The sequence below is a fragment of the Astyanax mexicanus genome, chromosome 23 (assembly GCF_023375975.1).
Source record: "Astyanax mexicanus isolate ESR-SI-001 chromosome 23, AstMex3_surface, whole genome shotgun sequence".
NCBI classification, from domain to species: Eukaryota; Metazoa; Chordata; class Actinopteri; order Characiformes; family Acestrorhamphidae; genus Astyanax; species Astyanax mexicanus.
In genome coordinates, this window is record NC_064430.1 from 31,802,163 (window position 1) to 31,830,015 (window position 27,853).

Here is a 27,853-nt window from a genome sequence, read left to right on the forward strand (position 1 = left end):
CTGATAACATTTATAGAGATGCAGATTTCATTTTCCAGCAGGACTTGCCACACTTCCCACACTGCCAAAAGTACCAATTGGTCTTATATAATATTCTAATTTATTGGGATACTGATTTTTGGGTTTTCATTTGGCTGTAAGGCATAATAATCAACAACAAAAGAAACAAACACTTTGTGTGTTTAATACACATATATATAATGTATGATTTTTGCATTTTCAACTGAATTACTAAAATAAAGTAACTTTTTAGAGATATTCACATTTTTTGAGATGCACCTGTACTCTGTACTTAAGTACTGATGATTTATATTTACAGTATGTAACTGTATTAGTCTTTATAAGTTACTGTTGTTTACATAATTGGCAAAAGTTTTCAGACATACGTTTAAAACAGTTAAAACAGTTTTTTTTTAAAGAAAATGTTAATTAATACTTTAATTTTTATTGTTTTGCAGTGGTAAATATTTTTCAGTGTCTCCTTCTTCTGAAATCAAGAGTTAAAAAGATTGTATATTGTTTTGTTGGTGTAACTGTCACTAGTGTCCAGATTCCAGGCTTTTACTAGATTTTGTAACAATGCTGTGAGGATTTGATTGCATTGAACATCTAGAGCATTAGAGCGTCAGGATGCTTAGCCCAAGCCTGGCATTGGGCATTTTACATTGCAGTATACTGGCAGCACTTCTCTACAGGGACTAGATGAGCTTGTAAACTTTTACAGACATATAAACAGATCAGACTGTTCAGAATTACATCAGACTCACATGATCTTAACATTTACATTCTTCAGAACAAGAATTCTTCTTTTTTACTGTATTTTTTGTTTACCTGCATCTGTTCTAAAGCGATCTGCATTTTCTATAATATAAACTATCTTAGTAATGAGAGAAATTATTAATAAACATCTGATTGTGTGTAAAACTTTAAGTATGTGTGATGGTTCATTTTGTTTAATTGATTATTGATTGTGAAATAAGGCCAGTCATCTGGATATCACTGTAATGGGAAACAGCTGGAGATGCTGTACCTCTGTTAGCTTTTAGCCCCAGAACAGCTGCTGATCTGCAGGAGAAGCTTCATCACACACCTGTCCTCACCTCACTCACAACCGCTTAATACCACAGTGTGTATCTAACACTGTAAATCCCCATCAGCACAGACACAGCATCATCAGGGGGAGGGAGAGAGAGAGAGAGAGAGAGACAGAAAGAAAAAGACAGAAAGAAAGGAGAAAAATGACTGAAGAAAAAAAAGAAGTCAGACTACGATTTTGGGAATGAATGGAACCATGGCATTCTTATTATCTACAGTCATTGCTCTCCATTGTATCTCTAGCTGCTTCAACTAGGGGTGGGACAAATTATCGATATCGTGATATGTTGCATCATATTCGATTGCAATACATTATCATCATTATGGTGTTAAATATGGATATTTTTATTAAAACATAGCCGCTCTGGGCTCTAAGTGGTTCAGTGGGCTAAGCGCTGCCACTACAAGGAGATCGCCGATTCGAATCCTGTTTATGTAGCTTGCCATCGGCTACCGGAGCCCCGAGAGAGCACAATTGGCCTTGCTCTCTCTGAGTGGTTAGATGGCGCTCTTTCCCCTCATCACTCCTAGAGTGATGTCTGCAGCACGAGGCGTCTGTGAGCTGATGTATCAGAACCAAGTCACTGCGCTTTGCAATGCTGCATCAGCAGAAGTTCTAAAAGAGGTGGAAGCTGACCACACATGTATCAGAGGAGCATGTGTCAGTCTGCACCCTTCACCCTGGTGTTGGGGCATCACTAGTGATAGGGGGAGTCCTAATGAATGGATTGGGTAATTGGCTGTGTAAATTGGCCAGAAAATGGATAAATATTTGGGAATAAAATTAGAAGAAACAAAGACACTTTATACTCACTTGGTGCTAATCACATGAATAGGGTCAAACCTGCAGTAAAAATATTGGTTGATAAATTCGGTGACACAATAAATTCATAATTCCTGGTATTTGACTATTTAGGAATATTTTATAATCTTCAGTAACACAGATGCTGTACAGTATTGTGGAGAATTGTCTTGTAATCTATTGAGTATCATAGAATCGCAGTATTGTGATATCATCGTTATCATATTCAATGTATCGTGAGAGAAAGCTACTCAACAATCAGCAGGTGCTCTTCATCCACATCATGACAACACAGCACTCCCACTGCAGATCCTCTCAGATCACTCTCTCCATCTCCTGCTAAATCAGCCCAGGAGCCAGAGACCTTCAGCCCTGACGTTTACAACCTTCCCCAAACACAGAGCAGCAACTATAAACCTGTCTAAAGCCCCCTCACATCCAAACACAACCCCCCCACCCACTCATCTACTCGCCCAGCGCTTTCACACGCACCCCAGCACCTCTCACTCGTAATCTGCTCTAATCCACTCTCACATCATCACACATATCCCTTATAAAATCATCTGACCCACAGTGAACCCAGAGCAAGCGCGCTTTAATCACAGGTCTGTAATACGGCTGCAGAGCGCTGTGGATTAAACTGAAAAACAGATAAAATACTGCACTCTGTATTTATCCTAACCCTTCAGTCACGTTACGCCTCAAACTCACTCATCTCAGAGCTTTAAATCCCACTATTCTTAGAGCATTAAACCTTATATTGTTGGGACTATTTAACATAATGATGTGTCCAGAACAGGAACTTCTGATGACAGAGCTCTTCAAAGAGCACCTACTCTCCTAACACCTCTAACTAACTACCTTCTACTACCAGATCAGGAGAATCTCTCACTATCTTTAATAAACTCCTGAAGACTGAGCTCTTCAAAGAGCACTTACTCTCTTAACACCTCTAACTAACTACCTTCTACTACCAGATCAGGAGAATCTCTCACTATCTTTAATAAACTCCTGAAGACAGAGCTCTTCAAAGAGCTCTTACTCTCCTAACACCTCTAACTAACTACCTTCTACTACCAGATCAGGAGAATCTCTCACTATCTTTAATAAACTCCTGAAGACTGAGCTCTTCAAAGAGCACTTCCTCTCCTAACACCTCTAACACAATAACTACTTCTAACCTCATTTCCTTCTTCCCCTTCTTCACTTCTCTATCCCACCATTACCCTTCAGCCTCCTTTAGGCCCTGTCTAAAGATGTTTTTACCCTGAACTTCAAAAGTCCTCTATTGCTAAATGTACATCATTATTTGTATTATTTTTATAAAAGAGTCTGGCAAATGTAATGTAATGTAAATGTAAAGTAAAATTTGCATTATGTTTGCTAATATACATGTAACTTTTAAATATATACTGTTCCAGTTCTTTTGACCCAGTAGTGACAAAAGAGGATGCAAAATTTAGACTACATTGGAGGCCTTTTATGGAACTTGTTTATCACTTCTTTAAATAAAATTAAGAAGAATAAGAAAATGCACCTAATTTTTATTTTGTTATTCGTTATTTTGACATACTTGGCAACAATCATTGTTATGAAATGAGATGCTTTTTTAGATATTGGGAAATATTAACTCATTATTTTCCAGATAAAATTACAAAATCATTCAAATATATTATTTCGAGATGCATTCTCACCATGTTAAAATCTGTTATTTATTTTTGAGATATTAAGTAATTATTTTGACATCCTTGATCATTATTCTAAGAAAATTAAATCATTTTTCCAAGTAATTAAATCATTATTCTGAGATATTATGACTGCGAGATACTATGTCATTATTTTTGAGACATTAAATCGTTAGTTTGAGATACTAAATGATTATATAATAAGTCCTTAAAATTTCATTATTTTGAGACTGTCGTTACTTTGACACATAAAGTCATTTTGAGACATTAAGTCATTATTTTGAGATATTATGTCACTATTTTAAGATATTACATCCTTATTTTGAGTCATTACATCTTTATTTTAAGACATTAATTTAAATGTAACAGGAAGGTTAACTGAAACAGTCCACCCACATAAACCAGTGAGTGACATTAGCCTTCACAGCCTTGAGCTTCAGATATTTCTGAATGACTGTTCTTATCTCTTCTTTTCCAGATAAAACTGAATTATTTGTTACAAAATGTAAAAAAACAACACAATTTAATATTACAATGTAAATATTAGAGTAGAACTCACAGCGAGGAACAATCTGTCCTCCTGATATTATATCTGTCCTCACGTGAACACGACAACCTTGAGGCTGTGTGATAAGAAACAGAACAAAACAAGCATGCAGTGACTCAGTGGACTAGGTGGAAATACGCTGAATGAGCAGCAATGGTGATGAAGTAGCTGAAAACTGTATTTTTCTTGAAACATCTCCTAGATGTTATCTGCCCAGTGTAAGCACATGAGAAAAATCTATGTAATGAAGAATTGTTGAATCAACACCATATCTTTGCTGAGTAAACCTGCAATCTGAAAAACCCATTCTTTAGGGGAATGCAGAGAGGAAAGGAAGTGTAACCAGTGTGTCAGGATATCCTGCTGAAGTGTCTCTGTCTGTTTATACTGGGGCTTGACAGATATAAAATTCTTTGTCGCATAAACTTAGTTATAAATGGAGATTTATATTATTATATTATCCATATTTCATTCTTCTGACAGTTTTACTTATTTACTGTTTTAATCATTTATTGTTTCAGAGGGTGCTTGGAGAATAGAGGGATATGTGAGACTATCTATACACACACTGTTGATTAAGCATCACACAACTGAAAGAATACTGCATGGAGGAGTAGGAAACACTTTCTCCCAGTCAATATCAGAGAGACGTCTTATTGAAGTTATTTCCGCCAAAATACCGGCTATACACATAATGTGTCCTACCTTTTCTTTGCATTGGTGTTCTTAACATTTTACAGCTTTTGTGTGTAAAAAATTATATTTGAACACACTCTATCTTGCAATACTTACTGTTAAAATAAGCTCAAATGACCATATGATTAAATATGTTCAAAAAGAGCAGATTTTTATGCCGTGTGCTGTATTTTTTTCACATGACTGTATATGTATATGCATTTTTATCAGCAAAGTAGAATTTTAAATAAATGCTATTTCTAAGTTTTTTTTGTTACATATCCTCAACGCATCAAGCCATGGCCCCAATGTCCAAACGTTACCCTTCTCTATACCCCAACCACTTGTTTGAACAAAGAGACGAGAAAGAGCCTGACACAGATAAAGATAAGGGCGCAAGCTGAGAAAGCAGCTTCTCCAAGCACTGGAAACTTTATCAGGCGCACACAAAGTGCTCGCTCTTTCATGGCTGCAGCAGCACCAAAGCTCAAGCTTCACTCCGAGGCTCCAAATAAGCCTGGGTCTGTTTCTTCATCCTGCCGGTATGAATTACAATAGCCCTGGCGTGGAACAAAAGCCTCATAGACGGGGAGGAGAGCATGCAGGGAGAAGAGCTCGCTGTGGAAATGAAGGAGCGCTGCTTGAGAGCCATTGGCCCTCTTCCAGTTAGCATAAGTCTCCTGGAATGGGCTGGTCTGCGGCGAGACGAAGGAGAGAAGCTTTCTCTGTGAATGAGGAGCGTTCTGTTGGTGCTGGGCCGAGCGGCGGGGTCACGGCTTCGGGCTCCTCCAGCATGCAGGTTTCAGGGGTTTCTAAACAGCCTCACACATGCCTGAACGGACAAGGCCTTCAGTGTAGTCAAACAAAACCTGAAACCTCTCAGCAGCAGTGAGCTCCATCCTGCACATGAAGGTATACGTACGCAGTACTGGGTCGTTGACTGAGTCCTGTGGCCTGAGTGGCTTAAAATTCAGGATTGCTAGATATTGATTAATGGTGTCTAATGTTGCAGATTAATGTGAACTCAGTGTTGGTTTTTGAAAGATCTGGAATATGTAACTCTAATCTAATGATGTGAGCTTGACTATAAGCTAGTGCTGGTTTTTGACAGATATGTGATGAAAAATGTTGACATCAACATATTATTGTTTTTTGACAGATATGTAACTTTGATTCCCAACCCAAACTGCAATATCTCTAAGTTCGGAGGTTGATGTCTAGCCAGTGTTGGGTTTGGCTGATGTGTGACTGTGATTTCTAATCAAAACTCAACACTGGAGCCTAATGTTAACCCAAAATCAGTTTTAAATGAATGAGTCACATTTATTTCCAATCAAAATTCAACACCTGTCTTAACGTTTCAGCAAGTCAGTATAGTTTTTGACAGATATTTTACTCGATTTGCAACCTAAATACTTTTTACATGAACACAACCATGTAATGGTGTCAAACTGAAATACATTGCCTACAAAGAAGTACCTTAAACAGTCATGGAATGTGTTTAATGTATCTCAGTGAGTGTGTTTTGCACATTAAACTCCACATATCTTTTTCTCAGATGCTAAAACTTCTGCCTGCTACAGTATCCAGCTCTAGAAGAAGCACAAATTGATACCAAGCCAAGACAGAGCCCCCCATCTATACCAGCACAGGTATCACTGCCCTCTCGATTAGTATTAAGATGTCTTGGATGCTCTCCAGGCCCCTCCAGCAGTCTGCGGGCCGTGCAGGATATGCCCTGCTCTCCTGTTTTTAATCGACTGCCAGCAAGGTCAAACCCTGGGAGTTCAAGGAGAAATCCTCAGTTTTCTGTTTCCACTCTTAATCATCCACAGACCGCCTTCCTGCCGAGCTATTCAGGGGGTGCCTGTTGGGACCCTCAGCCCTACACATGCTTTGGCAGTGTGGACCCTGACTACCCAGGCCCGGGCAGGCACCCGTGCTGGAGAGAACAATGGGCAGAAGAATTCAGGTCAGCGCTATAGCCTGCCCCCGTCCTGCTGCAACCCCACCGTGCCCCATTTACCATAGGCCGAGGGGCCGCGCTAATAGAGACAACAACAAAGATAATACAAAGAAGAAGAATCAGCAACAGAAGATCACTGCGCTCATCACAAATCCTCTCTTTATTAATTCAAAAGGCCACATTTAATTTGTCTCACAGTTTATTTATTTTTATATTATGGACAAAAGCCTATGTAACTTTATTATGCCTGTTGATGCATTTAAAATACAAGCTAATTAATTACAAAGTTTGCTGTGATTACATAAAATGTTGCCTCAAGATTGAAACGTTTATTAATGGATTTATTATTTTTTAATGGATATTAAAACATAAAACAAAAATAATTAATGCAAGACAATCACAGTGGGGGTTTATTTATATTCAAATATGTTTAATTGTGTCTTTTTAGGTTTAGGTGCACATTGAACATAGTCTTTAGAGAACTATGTTCAAGTACCAGATGAATTTCAAAGAATCAAATCAAAAACATCTACGCGAAATATGAAAAATGGAAAAGGAAAGATTATACTTCAGTAAATAAACTGGGGATTAAACAGACAGAAGAGAAAAAGCTCCAAACTGTACAAAAGCAGAAATTCTTGATTTTGATTATGAAAATATAATATAATGCATAAAAAAGTTTCCAGATTATTTGCTTGAGAGAACACATCAATGTTGACTTTTCGTAAATATTAAAACTATAATCCATTTTTAAGACTCGTGTGAATAGCCACACGGTTGTGTGTATTCTAAAATAAAGGATTTTTCATCTTATGTAAATGGCAGGGGCTAAACTGTTATAACTGATATACAGCTCTGAAAAAAAATCAAAGACCACTTCAGTTTCTGAATCAGTTTCTCTGATTTTGCTATTTATAGGAATATGTTTGTGTAAACAGAACATTTTGTTTATTCTATAAACTACAGACAACATTTCTCCCAAATTCCAAATAAGTTTTCAGACCTCAAATAATCCAAAAAATAAGTTCATATTAAAAAGTTTCCAGAAATCAATATTTGGTGGAATAACCCTGTTTTTTAGGCCCAGTTTTTATGCATCTTGGCATCATGTTCTCCTCCACCAGTCTTACACACTGCTTTTGGATAACTTCATGCTGCTTTACTCCTGGTGCAAAAGTTCAAGCTGTTCAGTTTGGTTTGATGATGTGTCATTAACTATTTTCCTCTTGATTATATTCCAGAGGTTTTCAATTTGGTAAAATCAAAGAAACTCGTCATTTTTAGGGTAGTTTTTTTTCCAGATCTGTATGTAACACTTTACTGACTGCTTTGAATGGTTTTCAGATGGAATTGGCTTTTAAAATGATATTAACAGACGTTAAATCAATGATAAATGGATCTTCTCATTACAGAGATATAAGGCCTTCAGAGGACAGAACACACAATACACAATAAAACTACCTACACTAGGAAGTGGGCCAAACTATTGATAGTTGTGGAAGTGTTGAGCAGGACAGGAAGCATATGGAATACATCACATCACTAGACTCAAGCTGAGCCCCACTTCCTAAGAAGCTGTTCACAACCTTATTCTTTCTCTTCCTCCCTCTCTCTTTCTCTTTATCTCTCCTCCTCTCCCTCCTGCTGTCACCTACCATCAACCAACCCCCCCCCCCCCCCCCCCCCTCTTAAATCTAGCTCATGGAACAGCCCACAGCAGCGCTGCTATCATCAGCTGAGGAAACACACCACGTCCTGTGGGACTCTCCATTTCCCAAACAGCCGAGTCACCAGCAGCTCCGGAAACCACACTAACACACACAGACCTGCAGCGAACACCGGCCCCGCCCACTGTCCCATCACCCCCCCCCGGCCCAGGGGACCACCAACAACAGCGCTGCCCGGTGATGAGCCCAGACCTGGTTACTGTACACTGTATAGTGTTAGTTTAGCTAAAAATATAAAACGTGGAGATTTCCTGAGTGGCACAGCTGTCTAAGCGCTGACCCTGACAGGGGTGAGATCACCTTCATGGGTTCCCACTGAAGGAACCTGTGGTAAATACGAGCCCCAGTGCAGTAAGCCTCCTCCATACAGGTAGATATTAGGGGTATAATTAAATGCTGTTTTATATATATTTTATTTTTCAATGCTGTATTGTACTCAAAAACACAGTATGGATTTTTAATTATTAGTTTAGATGTAAAGATTGGTGTCAGAAGTGGTTCATTTAGTGTTGTGTTTAAACCCCACCCACTAGATACAGTCATATGAAAAAGTTTGGGCACCCCCATTAATCTAAATCATTTTTAGTTGTAAATATTTGGGTGTTTGTAACAGCCATTTCAGTTTGATATATCTAATAACTGATGGACACAGTAATATTTCAGGATTGAAATGAGGTTTATTGTACTAACAGAAAATGTGCAATATGCATTAAACCAAAATTTGACCGGTGTAAAAGTATGGGCACCCTTATCATTTTATTGATTTGAATACTCCTAACTACTTTTTACTGACTTACTGAAGCACAAAATTGATTTGGTAACCTCATTGAGCTTTGAACTTCATAGCCAGGTGTATCCAATCATGAGAAAAGGTATTTAAGGTGGCCAACTGCAAGTTGTTCTCCTATTTGAATCTCCTCTGAAGAGTGGCATCATGGGCTCATCAAAGATTGTTCAACATAGTTGTTCAGGGGAAGAATACAAGAAGTTGTCTCAGAGATTTAACCTGTCAGTTTCCACTGTGAGGAACATAGTAAGGAAATGGAAGAGCACAGGGACAGTTCTTGTTAAGCCCAGAAGTGGCAGGCCAAGAAAAATATCAGAAAGGCAGAGAAGAAGAATGGTGAGAACAGTCAAGGAAAATCCACAGACACAAAGAGCTGCAGCATCATCTTGCTGCAGATGAGGTTACCAAACCAATTTTGTGCTTCAGTAAGTCAGTAAAAAGTAGTTAGGAGTATTCAAATCAATAAAATGATAAGGGTGCCCATACTTTTGCACCGGTGAGATTTTGGTTTAATGCATATTGTACATTTTCTGTTAGTACAATAAACCTCATTTCAATCCTGAAATATTACTGTGTCCATCAGTTATTAGATATATCAAACTGAAATGGCTGTTACAAACACCCAAATATTAATATTTAAATAATATTTAGAACTAAAAATTATTAAGATTAATAGGCGTGACCAAACTTTTTCATATGACTGTAGCAGTGTTGGACTTTAACATTAGATCCTATTGTTCTGATTGGATAAGTAGAAAACTTTTCTTTAACTCCGATTTCTTAAATATGTTTTTTTTTATACCATGAAATTTGATTTAAACAATCACAACGTATCGCCATGCGTACATTACAATATATATTTACACAGGCCAGTAGACACAGCACCCTCACATCTCATCCCACCTTGACCTTTTTGTGATACATAGAAGTATAGATGTATTATATAATATGTGGGCATTACCCTAATCAGCTGACCTCGACATAGCACATTATGTTATACCTGCTTATTACCATTAAATGTGAATAAGCGAGTACATTAAATTGGTTAAAAACATGTTTATTACTATACAGTATTTATGCAGGATATTATCTATTTATGCAGGATATTAAGTGTGTGCAATGTCTGAATATACCTAATAAACTAAAAGCTTTATTATGTGGTTATATTATCATAGTATCTGTGGCATATGTTTTTTAATATGACAACAGTATGTTATTTTAACAGACCTAAAATATATATATATATTTAAAAATAGAAAACATACATAAAAATAAAATATATTATATATATTTTTTACTATTTTTTACTTTTTGGCCATGATGCAAATTTGGTAGTTCTTTCTTATGTTGCATCATAATTTTATAATTAATGGACCAACAGAAAAGCTCCAAAAAGTCTTGGAATCAAATGTTTTCATTTACTGAGGATATGGAACATCCTGAGTACAATTTTTAAACTAGCATGCCAAAAATCATGGGATAGCACTATCATGGGTTATGCGATGGGTTGTAATCAGTGGTTTTTAATAAACGTCTTGTGCATGTTTAAGTTCTTAATGCCTCGTTTTAAATGTCAGGGCTCTCCGGCTTCTACCAATGAAGTGTGAATAACTGTGTAAAAAGCGATTTATCTGTGATTTATATGCTCTATTAAAACCTATTCTAGCCTGTTTGGACAAACTGCACAAAATTGCTGGATCTTGGAAAGCTGCTGGAGAGCGGAGGTGGGCTATTCAACAAAGGTTAGTACTCTTTATCGTGTTTTACTACAACCAAAGACCAAAACAGAGACCAAGTCTCTGTTAAGACATTATTAAACATTAGTAAATTTGAATGGTTAAGGATGTTGTAAATAATACTGAAATGAAACATTATATAAAAACATGTAATGATTAATAATATTGTAACTACTGTCAAGTTTACAGAAGTTTTGCATTGTAGTCTTCAAAGCCGACCATCTGAAGCTCAGCTGAGAAGCAAAGTGATAAATGCAGAGTGTCTGTTCATAATGATAATACTCCTCAACATCTCAATAATGTCCCTCCAACATTTCTCTACACAGTGGCCCACTGAATGCTTCAGTGCCAACCTCACACAATCACAAAACAACACAACCGAGAGCAAGTGAATGAGAGAGAGAGAGAGAGAAAGAAACGATGAAAAGAAAATGAAAGAAACATAGAAAGGCCCAGTTCAGGCCAGCGAGTCTCCCCATCAGCGCCCCATTAGATTAGTGACGGCCTGCCACTGCAATTAAGCAGCAGAGAGGCAGATTCAGTGCTCCACTTTACAGCATTCTGCTCCACATGGGGCCGAGCCATCAATGCAAACACAGACACAGAGAGCAAACCACTCAATAACAACACACACACACACACACACACAGCTTAAACTTTCTATTTGTTCTGGTCTTGAACACAGCAGGGGTGTAACAATGCTTAGTGACAATACATTGATCTGCACTGCAGAACTGTGACACTGTGAAGAGAGCTTATAAGAGCTGGATTGTTTTAAAGGGCCCATATCCTGCTTTCTTTTAAACTGATGTTTTTTCTAGTGGAGTCAATCAACACAACAATTTTCTGTAATGAATCGCACTTACAGAGGCCACCAGCCTCTGTAAATTTTATGTTCATGGTCATGTTATTAACTTGAGTACAAAAAGTAAGTTTAGAGATTAATAGCATGTGTTAAAAAGTTATCATTAACTGTACTATATTTCCCCCGCAAGATCCAGTGAATTTTCTATTAAAAAATGTTTATAAATGATATAATTCTTTTTTAAAGTAAAACACATCTAAGGACTGCAGTATGAGTGAGCAGAGCTAACCACTATATTTTTTAATACAACACAGGGCATTTTTATTTACATTTTGGTAGATATCTGGCAACCAAATAAGTAAAAAGGCCAATTATTTATCCAACCAATTACTGATTTATTTTAAATCGTACTTCAGTATTTTGTATAATATTAGAACTGCTTTCAGCATCAGCGGCACTTCTACTGTATTCCAAGACTCCAAACAAAGTCCAAAAGATGTCAGAGTTAGATAAAATAAATACCTAAATTAGCTATTAGCTAAAACCAAACAAGAGGTTGCATAGAGTCACCCACTTTCAATAAGAAGGAGCTGCATCTGTGGTTGAAGGCCCTACATTTAAAACATCCACCCACACATCCACTCTTACCATTCTGCGGATGTGAGCAAAGCCGATGCTTTGGAAAGAATGTGAGACTCTAAGGCTAATTAATCTGAATAAAAAGCTTGTTAGCTATGACATAAATAAATCTAAAATGCCTTTATTAGGAGAGATTCCACTTTCCACGAACATTTGAACCAATACTGTATTTGAATGAAGCTATGTAAGGGGCATCCAATCAGAACAGAGGCCATTTAGATTGCCTCTAACCTGCACAGAACTACATTAAGAAATGGTCATGAAAGATTAAATATGACATTAAACGCCATATGTATGCCTGCTAATCCACAACATCATGTCCGATGATCCATCAAACTCATAAAAACCTTCCATTCTGATTCCTAAAACCAAAACTCCCACGAAGAGACAGTAAGCCAATGTGTTCACTGCACTACAGCACAAATAACCCTGATGACCGGTTTATTACAGCATGTTATTGTGTTTATCTTCCCAACAGAGGCCTACAGTGAGACAACAACTGCATCTTCCGGACAGGAAGTGCCTTTGTTGTTGGACAGGAAGTGATCTCAGCCTTGGGGGTGCACAGTGAGAGGAAAGCCCCATTCAGGACATGAAGGAGCTCCACCCGGCACAAACAGGACAGCTCCAGAATAGCAGATACAACAAAAATCACCCCCTGCCTCTTAAACCTCTCTTTCATTCCACCACCTGTTACTGTTCAGCTTTTCCTCAGGACCCTCTCCTGATCGCTCCCAAAAACCCCTCCTGACCCCCCCAAAACCTTCCTGACTGGTGTTTGATAACAGATAAACAGTGCTGTGCACTTAAAAAACCTTTCATTTTCCCAAAAATTGTCAGTGCGCCTTATAATCCGGTGCGCCTTATGTATTAATTTTAATGCTGAAGTGCAGTGCTATACAGGAGTTTAAGCAGTATTAGCATTACCAGCTAACCGTGCTAAGCGCTAGCTCTTTCACCATTCAGAGGCGAGTATATCAGACTGTAGACTGCGTGTTTACTGTGTTAAAACAAGATTAATGGGACAAACCGCTAGCTAATATCACCCTGGCTTACCAGAACACTCAGGGTTCCTTAATGTAGTGCTGTCAGGCGGCAATTACTTGCGCTAACTGCAGTTAGCGCTAGCGGTTAGCTGCTAATGATAATATTGCTGCACCCAGCTATAGTGGAAATCTGTAAATCTAAGCTTACTGTAAATAAATGGAGGCGCTTTACTCACACAAATAAACAGTTTTCAGGAGTTTCAGGAGAAATGTGTGTAGTTTAACATCCAAAATGTTATTTGTTTAAGAATTTGTTTACTTAACTTAGCTCAGCTTTACAAGTCTTGTCACTGAATTAGAAGGGGAACATGGAGACACCCTTGTTTCTTACTAGTGTTGTTTAAATTTGCCTTATAATCTGGTGTGCCTTATGTATTAAAATAGACCAGAAATTAGAAGTTTATTGAAATTAGAAGTTCACCTCATAGTGTGAAAAATACGGTAGGTTTTCCTGCATGTATTCATCACAATATCTTCAGCTTTTAAAACCAGCTCTCTCACTATCACTCATTCATCTCATATTCCTTTATCGCCCTGGATCTCCTGTCAACATAAACACGAAGAGAGGAGTTTCCATGAAATATGACTCTCTCTGATCTGCTGACACACCGCTGCTCAGTCCTCCTGTCCACCTGAATTAAATCACCAGCAGCTCAACACAAACATCTCACAGCCTGAAACATGCTGTCTCTGTACATCAATAACCTGAACCGCATGCACACACCACACACACTACAAAACACACACACACTGCCGTTTTACATAGTTTACATGTATTCCACTGATATCTAAAGCAATCAATACATCAGTGCTTTAAAGGATAAATCTGGTGTGAAATTGGAAGAAATGAAACATGATAACTAGTACAAACTTTGTTGAATAGCCCAACTTTGTTCACTCCAACATTCAAAAATACAGCACTTTTAGCCGATGCTCCCAAGAGTTACAACGCTAGTGATAGAGAATAGTATTTCCTATACAAATAAATGTCTATTTTTACACCATTAACAAACTCCACACTTCATTAGTAGAATTTTGAGAACCCTGACATTTAAAATAAGGCAGTGAGAGCTTTACAAGTGCAGGTAGTTTATTTAAAAAAAACTATTTATACACACAGTACCTTCAAGTAGTTCTCCAGGTGCCTTCATCTGGAAATTAAGTCAACTGATGAGCACAAATGAAACTACAGCTGATATGTTATGCAAATACCTGCATTAGTTTTGGTCTGGAGCTGGTCCAACAGGGGTTGGGAAAAATTTTATATATAATAAAATATTCAGGCATTTCCACTAATTATGCAATCTGTTCCGCTATCCTACCTATTCAATCGTGCTCGTCAGTCAAAATATTGTGACTTCATTTCATGATAGCAGTGCCAGGAGAACTACCTGAAGCTACTGTGTGTACAAACAGTGTTTTTAATAAACTAGTTTTGCACGTTCAAAGTTCTCAGTTCCTCATTTTATTTGTCAGGACCCTCAGAATTCTACCATTAACTGTGGAGCTACTTGTGGGATTTCAGGTCTGATTTATTTGCATGGGTAATGCTATGCCCCTATTGCTATTATTGTAAGCATGTTGGGAGCATCGGCTAAAACCCCGATATTTCAGAATGCTGGAGGTGAATGGAGGTGGGATATTTGACAAAAGTTTGTACTCGTTATCATGTTTCACTACAATCCAAGTCTATTTTACACCAGATTTCTCCTTTAAGCTGCTTATAAATAGAGGATGAACGAGATGAAAGGAAGAACATAAACTGATTAACTGAAAGATGGACACATATATGTTTCTAGGATAAATAGATGAACAATGAGGAAATGAATAGATGAACAAATACATAAATTAATGTATGGATGTATGGAGGGACAAATGGATCTATAAATTACTGGATAGACGAACGGATGGATGGATGGATGGATGGATGGACGGACAATGGGATGAAATGATAAGATGGACGAATAAACAGCAGGTGGAAGAACAGCTCAGTGAGAACAGTTGTGTGGTACCTGCTTAGCCTCTTCCACAGATGTCTGTAGTTTTCGCAGCTCTTTCTCGTACTGATCCCTCAGTTTATCCACTTCCTGATCGTGAGTGGACACCTCCTCCTTCAGAGCTCCTTTCAGAGCGGTCAGCTCCCTCTCACGCCTCCTCAGCACCTCCTCCTGCTCCTCTTTAGCCACCAGCACATCCTGCAGATCCAGCTTCAGCTGCATCAGGTCCTGAGAGGATCATAAAACACGTGATCATCCAGCGCCGGACACCAAACAGCTACCGGCCGAAACCGCCGACCACGATCAGATCAAACATAAAAACATTTGCATAGAAAACTTCCACTGAACTTCACCTTCAGTTTATCAGCGTTCAGACTAATGCAGCAGTGTTCTAAACATCAGCTGCAGTGTGTGTGTGTGTGTGTGTGTGTGTGTGTTACCTCCATCAGGGTCTCCTTCTCTGCACTCTCAGTTTGTGAGCGCTTTGCTCCGTCCAGCTCGTCGTGCATCTCTGAGAGCTGGTCCTGCAGATCTCTGATCTCTGTCTGATACTGCTCTCTCTCCATCTTTACCTGGAACAGTCTGAAACACACACACACACACACACACACATACACACACTTTATATTTAGAGATAGAGGACAGGGCAGACATAACCTTTGACTAATCGACAAATCGTATTATACATACATATAACAATCAGTGGTAATAAAAAGTGTTTGCCCATTTTTTGCATATTTTTCACTCTTAGTTGTTTCAGATCATCAAACAAATTTAGATATCAGTTACAGACAACACAAGTAAACCCAAAATGCAGTTTTTAAATGATATATAGGTATATAATATGTTTTTATTATTAGGGGGGAAAAATCCAAACCTAAATGGCCCTGTGTAAAACTTCCTTTCCTGGGGCGGTCCTGATGAGAGCCAGTTTCATCATAACATTTTTGATGGTCTTTGAGACTGCACTCGAGGATACTTTCAAAGTTCTTAAAGTTTGTTTTCTTTTCTCAGTTGAGTAGTTGTTGCTTCTCATATCATAGATTAGATATGGCTATTCACTGTATACCTGTAACTCTACCTCTTCACTACTTTACAACTGATGCTCTCAAACACTTTATTAAGAGAAAACAAATTCAGGTAATTAACTCTTGATGAGCACAGCTGTTAACTGAAAGCCTGAATTCCAGATGACTCTACCTCATACCTCAAGCTGACTGAGAAAATCCAGCTAAGGTGTGCAAAATGGTCTAATCTAAACAAGAGGTGCTACTTTGAAGAATCTAAAATATAAAACATATTCTGATTTGTTTAACACTTTTTGTTTAACAAATAGCTCCATATGGTTTTCTTCATAGTTTGAGGATGCAGAACAGTTAAACTTTGGTCTGGTGCTGTGTGTGTATGTGTGTATATATATATATATATGTTCTGCAATAAGACTTTTCTAACCCTAATTAAACTAAACTAAAAGAGGTGGTTTAATTTTTTTGGCAGTGCTGCTCCAAGTATTCTGTTCTCTGGGTTTCCATTAAAATCAAGACACTGTAGTGCTGAGTGTGTACAAAGGACACACACACACACACACACACACACACACACACACATACACCGGCTTCACAGGGTCAGAACACCTGTGCACTGAATCATATCTTGCTGCTCTCTGAGTGAGTACTTGCAGTCCATTAACTATTAACTGTCCCTGCAGTGTTCACACCTGCACTATCGTCCACCTGCACGAGTAATCTCAGGTAAGCCACCTGCACACAGCTACACGGAGCTCTGCAGAGGAACAATGCTCCGCTAACCTGCTGAACAGAGCTGCCATTATAGCAGAGAGATAGAGGAACACTGTGATCAACACTGCTGAAGCCCTGAGCAGCAGCAGCAGCAGCAGCAGGGTCATTACCAACTGAGAGATCTGTGAGAATCTTTTGTTTAGCAACACAAAATTAAAGAAAATCTCAGATTTGTTATAATTAGTTTATATGTGAACATTGGTGTCAGAAGTGTTTCACTTAGTGTTGTACTCTGCCGTTAGATTTCAGTGTTATAATTGTATAAATAAACTTATTTTACTCATATTTCTATTAACGTAATGTGTGTTTTTATATTATAAGCGTTTTCCTAAAATCTTAGAATCAAACACCAAAAAGCTTGCCTTGCTTACAATATATATATATATATATATATATATATATATATATATATATATATATATATATATATATATATATATATATATATATGTATAGTGATATATTGAGCTGTAAGTCCAGCACACAGCCCTAACAGTTTATATATTAGAGAGCTTTTTTCTCAGAGCGTGTCTTACTCCTCCAGTGTGGTGCGCAGGTCTGCCTCTGTTTTGGTCAGTTTGTCCCTCAGTCTGCTGCACTCCTCCTGGCTCAGCTCCAGCTCTTTCTGCAGGTCCTTCAGTCCAGCGCCGGTCTTCTCCTGAGCCTCGCTCAGACTCTTCTGCTTCTATAACACAACAGAGAACAGTATATGGGTTTTATGACTCTGAAACAAAAAATTAACTGTATCTCCCACAGTTTCGTATCTTTAAAATGTTCTTTAAAACAACAGGAAAATTAAAAAGCCTGCTGCTAACCCCGACTAGCACTGCTTGATTAGCATTAGCCACTAATCACGCTATGAGCTAGTTCTTTCACTATTCTTTCAAGTATTACTAGCCTGTTGCCTGCTTCTAACCACGGGTAACACTGCTGGAGCAGCATTAGCATTATCAACTAACCACGCTAGCTTAGTGCTAGCTCCTTCGCCGTGCACAGACAAATATATAGTACCGCAACCTACGCATTTACACAAGCTACATGTTAAGCGTTACAAAACAAGCTACATGAGACGAACCGCTAGTTAATATCACCCTGGCCTACTCAGTGTAGCACTAGCAGTTAGCTGCTAATGCTAAAGCTGCTGCACCCAGCCTTAGTGAAAATCTGAAAATCTAAGCTTACGGTAAGTAAACATAAACGCTTTACTCACTCAAATCAACAGTTTTCAGGAGAGAAATCTTATAGGATAATGTCCAGTGCTCATTTGATGCTTCTTTTTAACTACAGTTTTGTTTAAATACTTGAGCTTTACAGCAGTGAGACCTGAGGAATTAGAGGTAAAACATGGCGACACCTCTGTTCCTTACTAGTGTTGCATATTAAAATATAATCTAGTGAGCCTTATGTATGAAAATAAACCAGAAAATAGACATTTATGGATAATGTGCCTTAAAATTCGGTGCTCCTTATAGTGCAATACAGTACAATACAGTACTAAAAAAAGATTGTTTTATTACCATAGGCAATTTTTTTTGTTTAACATAGGCACATACATCTTTCCAGTCTTCACTAATAGATTTTTTTTGGAAGTGCACAAATACTGTTTCACAGATTTACTAGTCATTAAAGGTGGCATGTGCAAAAGTAATGGCACCCTAAAATGTTTTTTCCAACATATGTCTAAAATGTGTGTCCTATCCTGAGGATATATTCATCAATAAAATATGTTACCTGACCAGGTGACACCAACATCATCTAACATCCTGTGCTTATTAACACTTTTGTTGCTGAATACAATCAAATATTTGACTCCCTCCTTGAATTTCCTCAGAAATACTTCAAAATGCACCTACACCAAATAATAACGATAGATTGTTTTATAGTACTCTTGGTTTTAGAAGAATCAAGAATTGAGCAGGTATTAATTTAATAATTAATTCTGAGTTAATAAATTAATTAAACATATGAAAATAAATAATTGTCATCTTACACTATAATGCAATCTATACTGCATGAATAAATAAATAAATTCATATATAATTATTAAATAAAATTCCAGAACTGTTAAACAGTAAACTCTGACCTCTCCCTGAACTCTTCACCCCTGGTAACCTCTTCATGCAGCTAAACTCGCTGTGTCTGATCATCTGCAGCCTTTTCTGGCCCTTTCTTTTCTTGACAATCCTGTAATTGTTTAATATGATTACATGTTCTGGAGGGGGATTTTCAGTAGGCCGGGAGACCGCAGGCGCGGGAGGGTAAACACACTGCCCGGGAGGTCTGAGCTGAACCTGCTTTAATTTCCCTGTTAATGTCTCTGTCAGGACAGTAATCACAGCTCTGAGAGTGAGTCTCATAGTCAGGGACAGAAGACAATACCTTATTTTCGTCCTGCAGCTGCGTTCTGAGATGAGAAATCTCCTTCTCCAGTTCAGCTTTCTGCTCCTGCAGGGCTCTGGCCTGGGCCGACAGGTCTGGAGGCTGCAGAGGAGAGTTTAGATGTGATTAGACGGCACACTTTAACATGCTTTAGGTGTGCTGAAGTGATCATGCACATATGTTATACAAATTATAGATTTTTAAACATTTCTATTGGTCTATTCACTGTGGAAAAAAAATGATAATAAAATAAAAACAAGATCAACTGCCAGATTCACATCATTTAAAAAAGTAAAACAAAAAAATATGCACAGCTTGTACAATATGCAAAATCATTAGTACACTATACGTAGGGAAAAAAGTTTCATTGACTGCTTCTGCAGTCAAGCATTGTAAGAGCCTAAATTTAGTTTATGTATATAATGTTTATCTGGTTGTTGGATTATTAGAAAGAATAACATATTTCAAGTTCATTATTACGTACAATTAATTTTTATTTGAAGGATTTACAGTTCATATGTTAATATATAGAATTTAGGTATTTATATAGATCATTTATGTATTGTGGAAAGTTAGATTTAGAACAGAGTGGTTGCCTTGCTAGCTGTGGGTAATTGGACTCTACCATGAGAAGGAGGCTGTGGGAGGGGCTAAGAGTTCCAGAGAGAATCAGGAGAGGGAGGGGTATAGGGCAGTTGGTGAACAAGAAGGTGAAGATGGAGCCTTAAAGCCAAACAGTTTTTTGACCTCTCTCTCTCTTTCTTTCTTTGTTAAGTTCCCCTTTTTGGTTAACTTTGGAAGGACTTTGGAAGAATGTAACCTAACTTGGAAGAAGTAAACTGTTCAACTTTAAACCCAATGGTTCTGTGGATTTCTTGTCGTATTTCCTTTTTTTTGTTTTTTGGTGGACTTAACCAAAGGGAGTGTGGTAGAGCGTCAAGCTGAGGCTTATTCTGAAATGGAACCTATATTGTAGTCAAAAAACTGGCTGTACATGGATTAATGGAACACTTGGAAGCTGTGGAACTGAGATTGTGGAGGATGGAAACTGGATGTCGAAAAAAACACAAGTTGTAAGTCATTTTTCTTGTTTGGCTGCTTGATGCTAGTTGAAGCCAAAATGGAGGACAGTGTGCATTCTATGGAGGAATTGGAACACATGTAAATCTAGGTTTTCAGCACTGTAATCTTTACTACGTAAGTGGGAATTGTATTCATCATGGATGAAGAAGCAAAAAGTGGAAAACGGATAGTAAAAATGACAGAGAAGGCTTTAGAAGAGTACAAATCTAGACAAGTTCAGGCACGCAGAGGCAAGCTGTCCCAAATAACTAATACGGTGAAAAAGATTGAGCAGCTAATGGAAGATGACGCAAATGCTGACATTGTTAAAAACAAATTGCGTGTCGATTTTCATCGTTTGCACCAAGAATTTTTGGAGATAAATTCTGGTTTGCAACAATACATGACTGAGGATGATTTTTTGAATGATCAAAGAGATTGGTTCGATTCCAGAAATAAATCTTTAGATGACTTCTTCTGGAAATGTGAGGATTGGATGAAAGGAGTCATGAAACGCTCTGAGCAGGCTGAAGAGTATGATAAACAAGTAACTCCTAAGGATAGTAGGTCCACATCTTCAAAATCAAGCTCTAAACGGGCAAGTAGATCTGGTTCACAATGTGGAAGCATGTTGTCTTCAACTTCCTCTGCAAGAATGAGGGCTGAGATGGAACATGCAGCATTAAAGGCAAAGGCTGCAGCTTTAAGTGAAAAGTTAGCCTTAGAAAAGGAAGAAGCAGATTGGTTTGCTACTAAAAGACTGCGGGAAGCAGAGTTTGAGGCTGAACAAAAAAGAGTAGAAGCTGTACTAAAGGCAAGAAAGGAAATGCATGCAGTGCATACTGCTCTGGCAGAGTCTGGTGCAAAAATGGAAGTTTTGCAAAAATATGAACGTGGACAAGAAGCTGAGAGCATCACTAAGGTTGGCGTGCAAGATGAAAAAACAAAGAATGCTAGTTTTCAACCATCACTGAAGGCCTCACCTTCATCCGGTGCTGAGCATAAAACTCCACCTGACACGCATCCAGGAACTTTGACCACACAAGGCATTGAAAACAAGCACGAATCTGCATTTGATAGTCTATGCATAGCTATCTCTCAACAAGCCAATGTCACAGAGTACCTTGTAAAGAATCACAAAATGTCATTGCTTCCCGAACTCAGAGTTCCAATATTCAAGGGGGATCCACTTGAGTATAAATCTTTCATTAGATCTATTGAGCATGGAATTGAAGGTCGTACTAGTGACAATCGTGATCGGCTACAATTTCTGTTGCAATATACAAGTGGACAGCCACACGAATTGGTGAAAAGTTGTATCCACATGGAGCCATCGGCAGGGTACATGAAGGCAAAGCAGATGCTAAGAGAGTTCTTTGGTGATGAATACAAGATAGCAGAAGCATATATCAAAGAGACTTTGGACTGGAAGATAATCAAGCCAGAAGATGGCGCTGCGTTACAGTCTTTTGCACTGTTTCTCACCAGCTGCTCCAATGCAATGTCAGACATTAGTTATATGGAAGACTTGGATAACACAGCAAACATAAAGGCGCTGGCAAACAAACTTCCATATAAACTTAAAGAAGCTTGGAGAAAATTTGCCTGTGACTTACAAGAAAAAACAAAGGCACGGGTTAAATTTAAGGATTTTGTTGACTTTGTCAACAAACAAGTAAAATATATGTTACATCCACTCTATGGTAACATAAAAGAAACCAGTACAAGCATGAGAGACCCAGTTCGACAGAAACCAAAGACACTACATGCTGAGACAGTCAGACCAAAGGTGTTCTCAACTGCGGTTGCCTCTCCAGGAATTGGAAATAAAGGCAAAAGCGAGAACACTCAACAAACAACACCAAAGGCACAAGCTGTTGATACGAGCGGTAAACCTTGTCTTTATTGTGGAGGAGAGCAACATGGACTCATGGTTTGCAGAAAACTAAGAAGTAAGCCCCACCAGGAGAAAATTGAATTCTTGAGAAGCAAGGGTCTGTGCTTTGCATGTTTGAAACATGGTCACATGAGCAGTAGCTGTAAAGAGAAATCACAGTGCCAAGAATGCTCTCGAATACATCCAACACTGCTGCACGTGAAAAATAAGGACTCAAAGGATGAAACATCTATGGAAGTCTGTGAGCAACAATCTGTATCAAGTGCCCTTGTACAAACAACAGAAGCTTGTGGTGCTATTGGGGCCGGTAAAGAAGAATGTGTTCTTTCCATCATTCCAGTGCGTGTTAAAGCACAGAAGGGAACAAAAATAGTCACCACATATGCGTTTTTGGACCCAGGTAGCTCAGCTACATTTGCAACTGAATCACTGATAAACCAGCTCAACATGAATGGGCGCAACACAAGCATCTTATTGCGGACAATGGGAAAGAAAACTATGATGAACACTTGCGTTGTGACTGGACTGGAGATCTGTAGTTTGGATGGTAACCAGTTTATTGCACTTTCAGAGGTGTTTTCACAGAAAACCATTCCTGTGACTAAAGACAATATTCCCCATCAAAAGGATGTTAACAGATGGCCTCATCTAAAAGATGTGAAACTTCCCAGCATCCAGTCGGAGGTTGGATTGCTCATAGGAGCAAATGTTCCCAAGGCAATGGAGCCACTACAAGTGGTTAATAGTGTGGATGATGGACCATATGCCGTAAGAACAGTATTGGGCTGGACGATAAATGGACCGCTTAGAAGTGGATACAATGCAAAAGAGGCAAAGAAATTGTCAGACTTCACTGTAAATCGGATTTCAGTAGCCAAGTTAGAAGACCTCTGGCAGCTGCAATTCAAGCAAGACTTTCCTGATGCTGGGCTAGATGAGAGCATCGAAATGTCCAAGGATGATCACCAGTTTATTGACAAGGTGTCCTTGTCTGCAACATTGGTGGATGGTCATTATAGTATTTGTCTTCCACTGAGAAACAAATCTATGTGTATCCCAAACAACAGATCAGTTGCTGAGCAACGAGCACTGAACTTGAGGAAAAGATTTACAAGAGATGTCAAGTTTCACAGTGAATATGTGGCATTTATGAATGAACTCTTCAAGAAAGGCTATGCAGTTAAGCTCCAAGGCGCTGAAATTGAGCCTACTGAGGGACGAACCTGGTATCTGCCTCATCATGGAGTCAGACATCCAGTCAAGCGAAAATTGCGTGTTGTCTTTGATTGCGGAGCGAGCTTTCAAGGAACATCGCTTAACCAACAGCTCCTACAAGGACCAGACTTAACAAGTTCACTAGTAGGAGTTCTCATGAGGTTCCGGCAAGAGACTGTGGCAGTTATGGCCGATGTAGAAGCTATGTTCTACCAGGTCAGAGTCAGCAATGATGACACAGATCTTATTAGATTCCTCTGGTGGCCGGATGGAAACTATGAACAAGAACTTGTCGAACACAAGATGCTGGTTCACATTTTTGGGGCAACATCATCGCAAAGTGTAGCAACTTTTGCACTTCAAAAATGTGCTACAGATTCTGAGGAGGAATTTGGACAACACGCTGTTAAGACAGTCAAGAAAAATTGTTATGTAGATGATTTTCTGATGTCAGTTAAAGATGAAAACACAGCGATTGCTCTTTGCACTGACTTGAGAAGCATGTTGGCAAAGGGTGGTTTTCGACTGACAAAGTGGGCAAGCAACAACCGAAAGGTGCTCAACTCAATTCCTGAGCAGGACAGAGCAGAAGGATTTCAAGATCTGGATTTGGACGTGGACAATTTGCCTATGGAAAGAGCATTGGGAATCCAGTGGTGTGCTGAGTCGGACCAGTTCAGGTTCAAGATCAACCTAAAAGAACGACCGCATACTAGGAGAGGTTTGTTTTCCATTGTCAGTTCCATTTTTGATCCATTAGGCTTTCTTTCTCCAATAGTACTTCCAGCTAAAGGAATCTTGCAAGATTTATGCCGACAGAAGTACAGTTGGGATGAGAACCTGCCTGATAACATTGTTAAGGACTGGAACAAGTGGATTTCAAGTTTGCAGCAGCTTGCAGATTTTGGAATTGACAGATGTATCAAACCAAAACAGTTTGGTGAATTAGTTTTCGCACAGCTACATCACTTTGCTGACGCAAGTGCAGATGCTTATGGAACTGTGAGCTATCTACTGCTACGTAATGCATCTGGTGAAGCTCATTCCACTCTGGTGATGGCAAAGGCCCGGGTCACACCTTTAAAGGCTCCAACTATACCAAGAATGGAATTAACAGCAGCCACAGTTGCAGTCAAGATGGACAGATTGCTGAAGAAAGAACTGGAATTGGAACTTCACACATCTGTATTTTGGACAGATAGCGCAACTGTGCTAAAGTACTTGAACAGTGAAAGCACAAGATTCAAGACTTTCGTGGCGAATAGAATCGCAACAATCCTGGAGCATTCTCAGGCTTCACAGTGGAGATATGTCGGTACCAATTTGAATCCTGCTGATAAAGTTTCTCGAGGACAGTCTGTTGAAGCATTCTTAAAAAATAAAAGCTGGCTCTCAGGACCAAGTTTCTTGCATTGTGCACAAGATCAATGGCCCAAGAATCCAGATCCAGGAATGCTGGACACTGATGACTTGGAGATCAGAAGATCAGCACAAGCTCATGTCATTCAGTTTCAGGAAGCTCAAAACGGAATGGACCAGTTGATGACTGCCTACTCATCCTGGACAAAACTGAAACGGATAGTTGCTTGGTTTCTGAGATTAAAAGAGTTGCTAAAGAAACTGAAAGAAAAGAGAAAGGAAGTAAACTCGGAAAGCATGATGAACCAGTTCAAGAAATCTCTGAAGGGAACAGAGCTAAACTGTGAAGATTTAACCAGATCAGAAGAAGCAATTGTAAAGCTTTGTCAGAAACAAAATTTCAGTGAAGACTTGGCAGCATTAAAGCAACATCAAAGGGTGAAGAAAAACAGCCTACTCTACAAGTTGAATCCAGTACTTCAAGATGGGATCATTAGAGTTGGAGGACGATTGAGTCGAGCAACAATACCAGATGATTCCAAGCAGCCAATTGTCTTGCCAAGGAAATCACACATCACATTGCTCATCCTGAGACATATACACAATGTCACAGCGCATGCAGGAAGAAATCATATGTTGGCTCAACTCCGTCAAAGATTCTGGATTCCTGGAGCTAATGGAGCCATAAGAAGATTCTTATCCAAATGTGTTGTATGCAAAAGACTACATGGAACTGCTGGTAAGCAGCTCATGGCGGATCTGCCGAAATGCAGGGTCCAACCAGATGATCCTCCATTCACAAGAGTTGGTGTAGACTACTTTGGCCCGTTCCTGGTGAAAAGAGGAAGAGGGCAAGAAAAGAGATACGGTGTAATATTTACATGTCTTGCCATACGAGCCGTACATTTGGAAGTTGCAACTTCACTTGACACAGATGCATGTCTTAACGCAATAAGAAGATTTGTATCCAGGAGAGGACAAGTCAAGGAGATGTACTCTGACAATGGAACGAACTTGCGATCTGCTGACAGTGAATTGAAGAAATCAATAAAAGAATGGAACACCACTAAGATCACTAAACACTTGCAACAAAAGGACATACAATGGCACTTCAATCCACCAGCAGGTTCTCACCATGGAGGAAGCTGGGAGCGGCTCATTCGCTCAGTGAGAAAAGTTCTGAACATCACAGCTAGAGAACAACTTTTGACTGATGAAGGTCTTCATACCTTGCTGTGTGAAGCCGAAGCCATCATAAACAGCAGGCCTCTCACAAAGGCATCATCAGATCTCAATGACGTAGAAGCCTTGACACCCAATCACTTGCTATTACTCAAGAAGAAGTCAGAGTTACCTCCAGGAGTATTCAACAAAGACGACAATTATGCCAATCGCAGATGGAGACAGATACAATACCTCACAGACCTCTTTTGGAAGCGCTGGTGTAAAGAATACCTAACACAGCTTCAAGAACGTCAGAGGTGGTTTACGCCTGGAAGAAACTTCTGTGTCAATGATGTGGTATTGATAATTGATGACACGTCACCCAGAAATTCATGGCCACTTGGAAGAATAGTGGAAACTTTCCCAGACAGGAATGGCTTTGTCCGTCAAGTCAGAATCAAGACCAAGACCAATGAACTGTGTCGCCCAGTAACAAAGTTGTGTCTTCTTTATGAATCTGACAATGACTGATGAGTATTTAGCAGGCCCAATTTGATTGAAGGCTCTTACTTATTTTCAGTTAAATTTTGGTAATTGTTTCAAAGCTTTGAGAACAATTAGGGGCCGGTAATGTAAGAGCCTAAATTTAGTTTATGTATATAATGTTTATCTGGTTGTTGGATTATTAGAAAGAATAACATATTTCAAGTTCATTATTACGTACAATTAATTTTTATTTGAAGGATTTACAGTTCATATGTTAATATATAGAATTTAGGTATTTATATAGATCATTTATGTATTGTGGAAAGTTAGATTTAGAACAGAGTGGTTGCCTTGCTAGCTGTGGGTAATTGGACTCTACCATGAGAAGGAGGCTGTGGGAGGGGCTAAGAGTTCCAGAGAGAATCAGGAGAGGGAGGGGTATAGGGCAGTTGGTGAACAAGAAGGTGAAGATGGAGCCTTAAAGCCAAACAGTTTTTTGACCTCTCTCTCTCTTTCTTTCTTTGTTAAGTTCCCCTTTTTGGTTAACTTTGGAAGGACTTTGGAAGAATGTAACCTAACTTGGAAGAAGTAAACTGTTCAACTTTAAACCCAATGGTTCTGTGGATTTCTTGTCGTATTTCCTTTTTTTTGTTTTTTGGTGGACTTAACCAAAGGGAGTGTGGTAGAGCGTCAAGCTGAGGCTTATTCTGAAATGGAACCTATAAGCATATTCAAAAGAGTTTATCCTGCTTTTGTTGGAGTAACTGTCTCTACTGTCAAGGGAAGACTTTCTACTAGATTCTTGAGGAGCATTACTGTGAGAATTTGATTGCATTCAGCTACTAGAGCTTCAGTGATGTCAGAATGTTGGACGATGATCAACACATCATTTTACCATCTCATCACACCTCATCCTAACTAGTTGATGTTTATCTGCTACAGAGAATTCTATTCTATTAGCAATCCTTGACTCTACAGGGACTAG

General features: G+C 38.8%; 1 protein-coding gene across 4 annotated transcripts in view; it reads right to left on the reverse strand.

The window, feature by feature from the left end:
• cgnl1 (cingulin-like 1) overlaps positions 1-27,853 on the reverse strand; it is an 81,690-nt gene that overhangs the window by 37,674 nt on the left and 16,163 nt on the right. For all 4 annotated transcript variants that reach the window (XM_049471065.1, XM_049471066.1, XM_049471067.1 and 1 more), the window contains exons 5-8: positions 19,686-19,787; positions 17,843-17,991; positions 15,948-16,089; positions 15,523-15,735 (exon numbers count right to left, since the gene is read on the reverse strand). In XM_049471065.1, the coding sequence (XP_049327022.1) occupies positions 15,523-15,735; positions 15,948-16,089; positions 17,843-17,991; positions 19,686-19,787 (606 nt within the window). The remainder of the gene's footprint in view (positions 1-15,522; positions 15,736-15,947; positions 16,090-17,842; positions 17,992-19,685; positions 19,788-27,853) is intronic.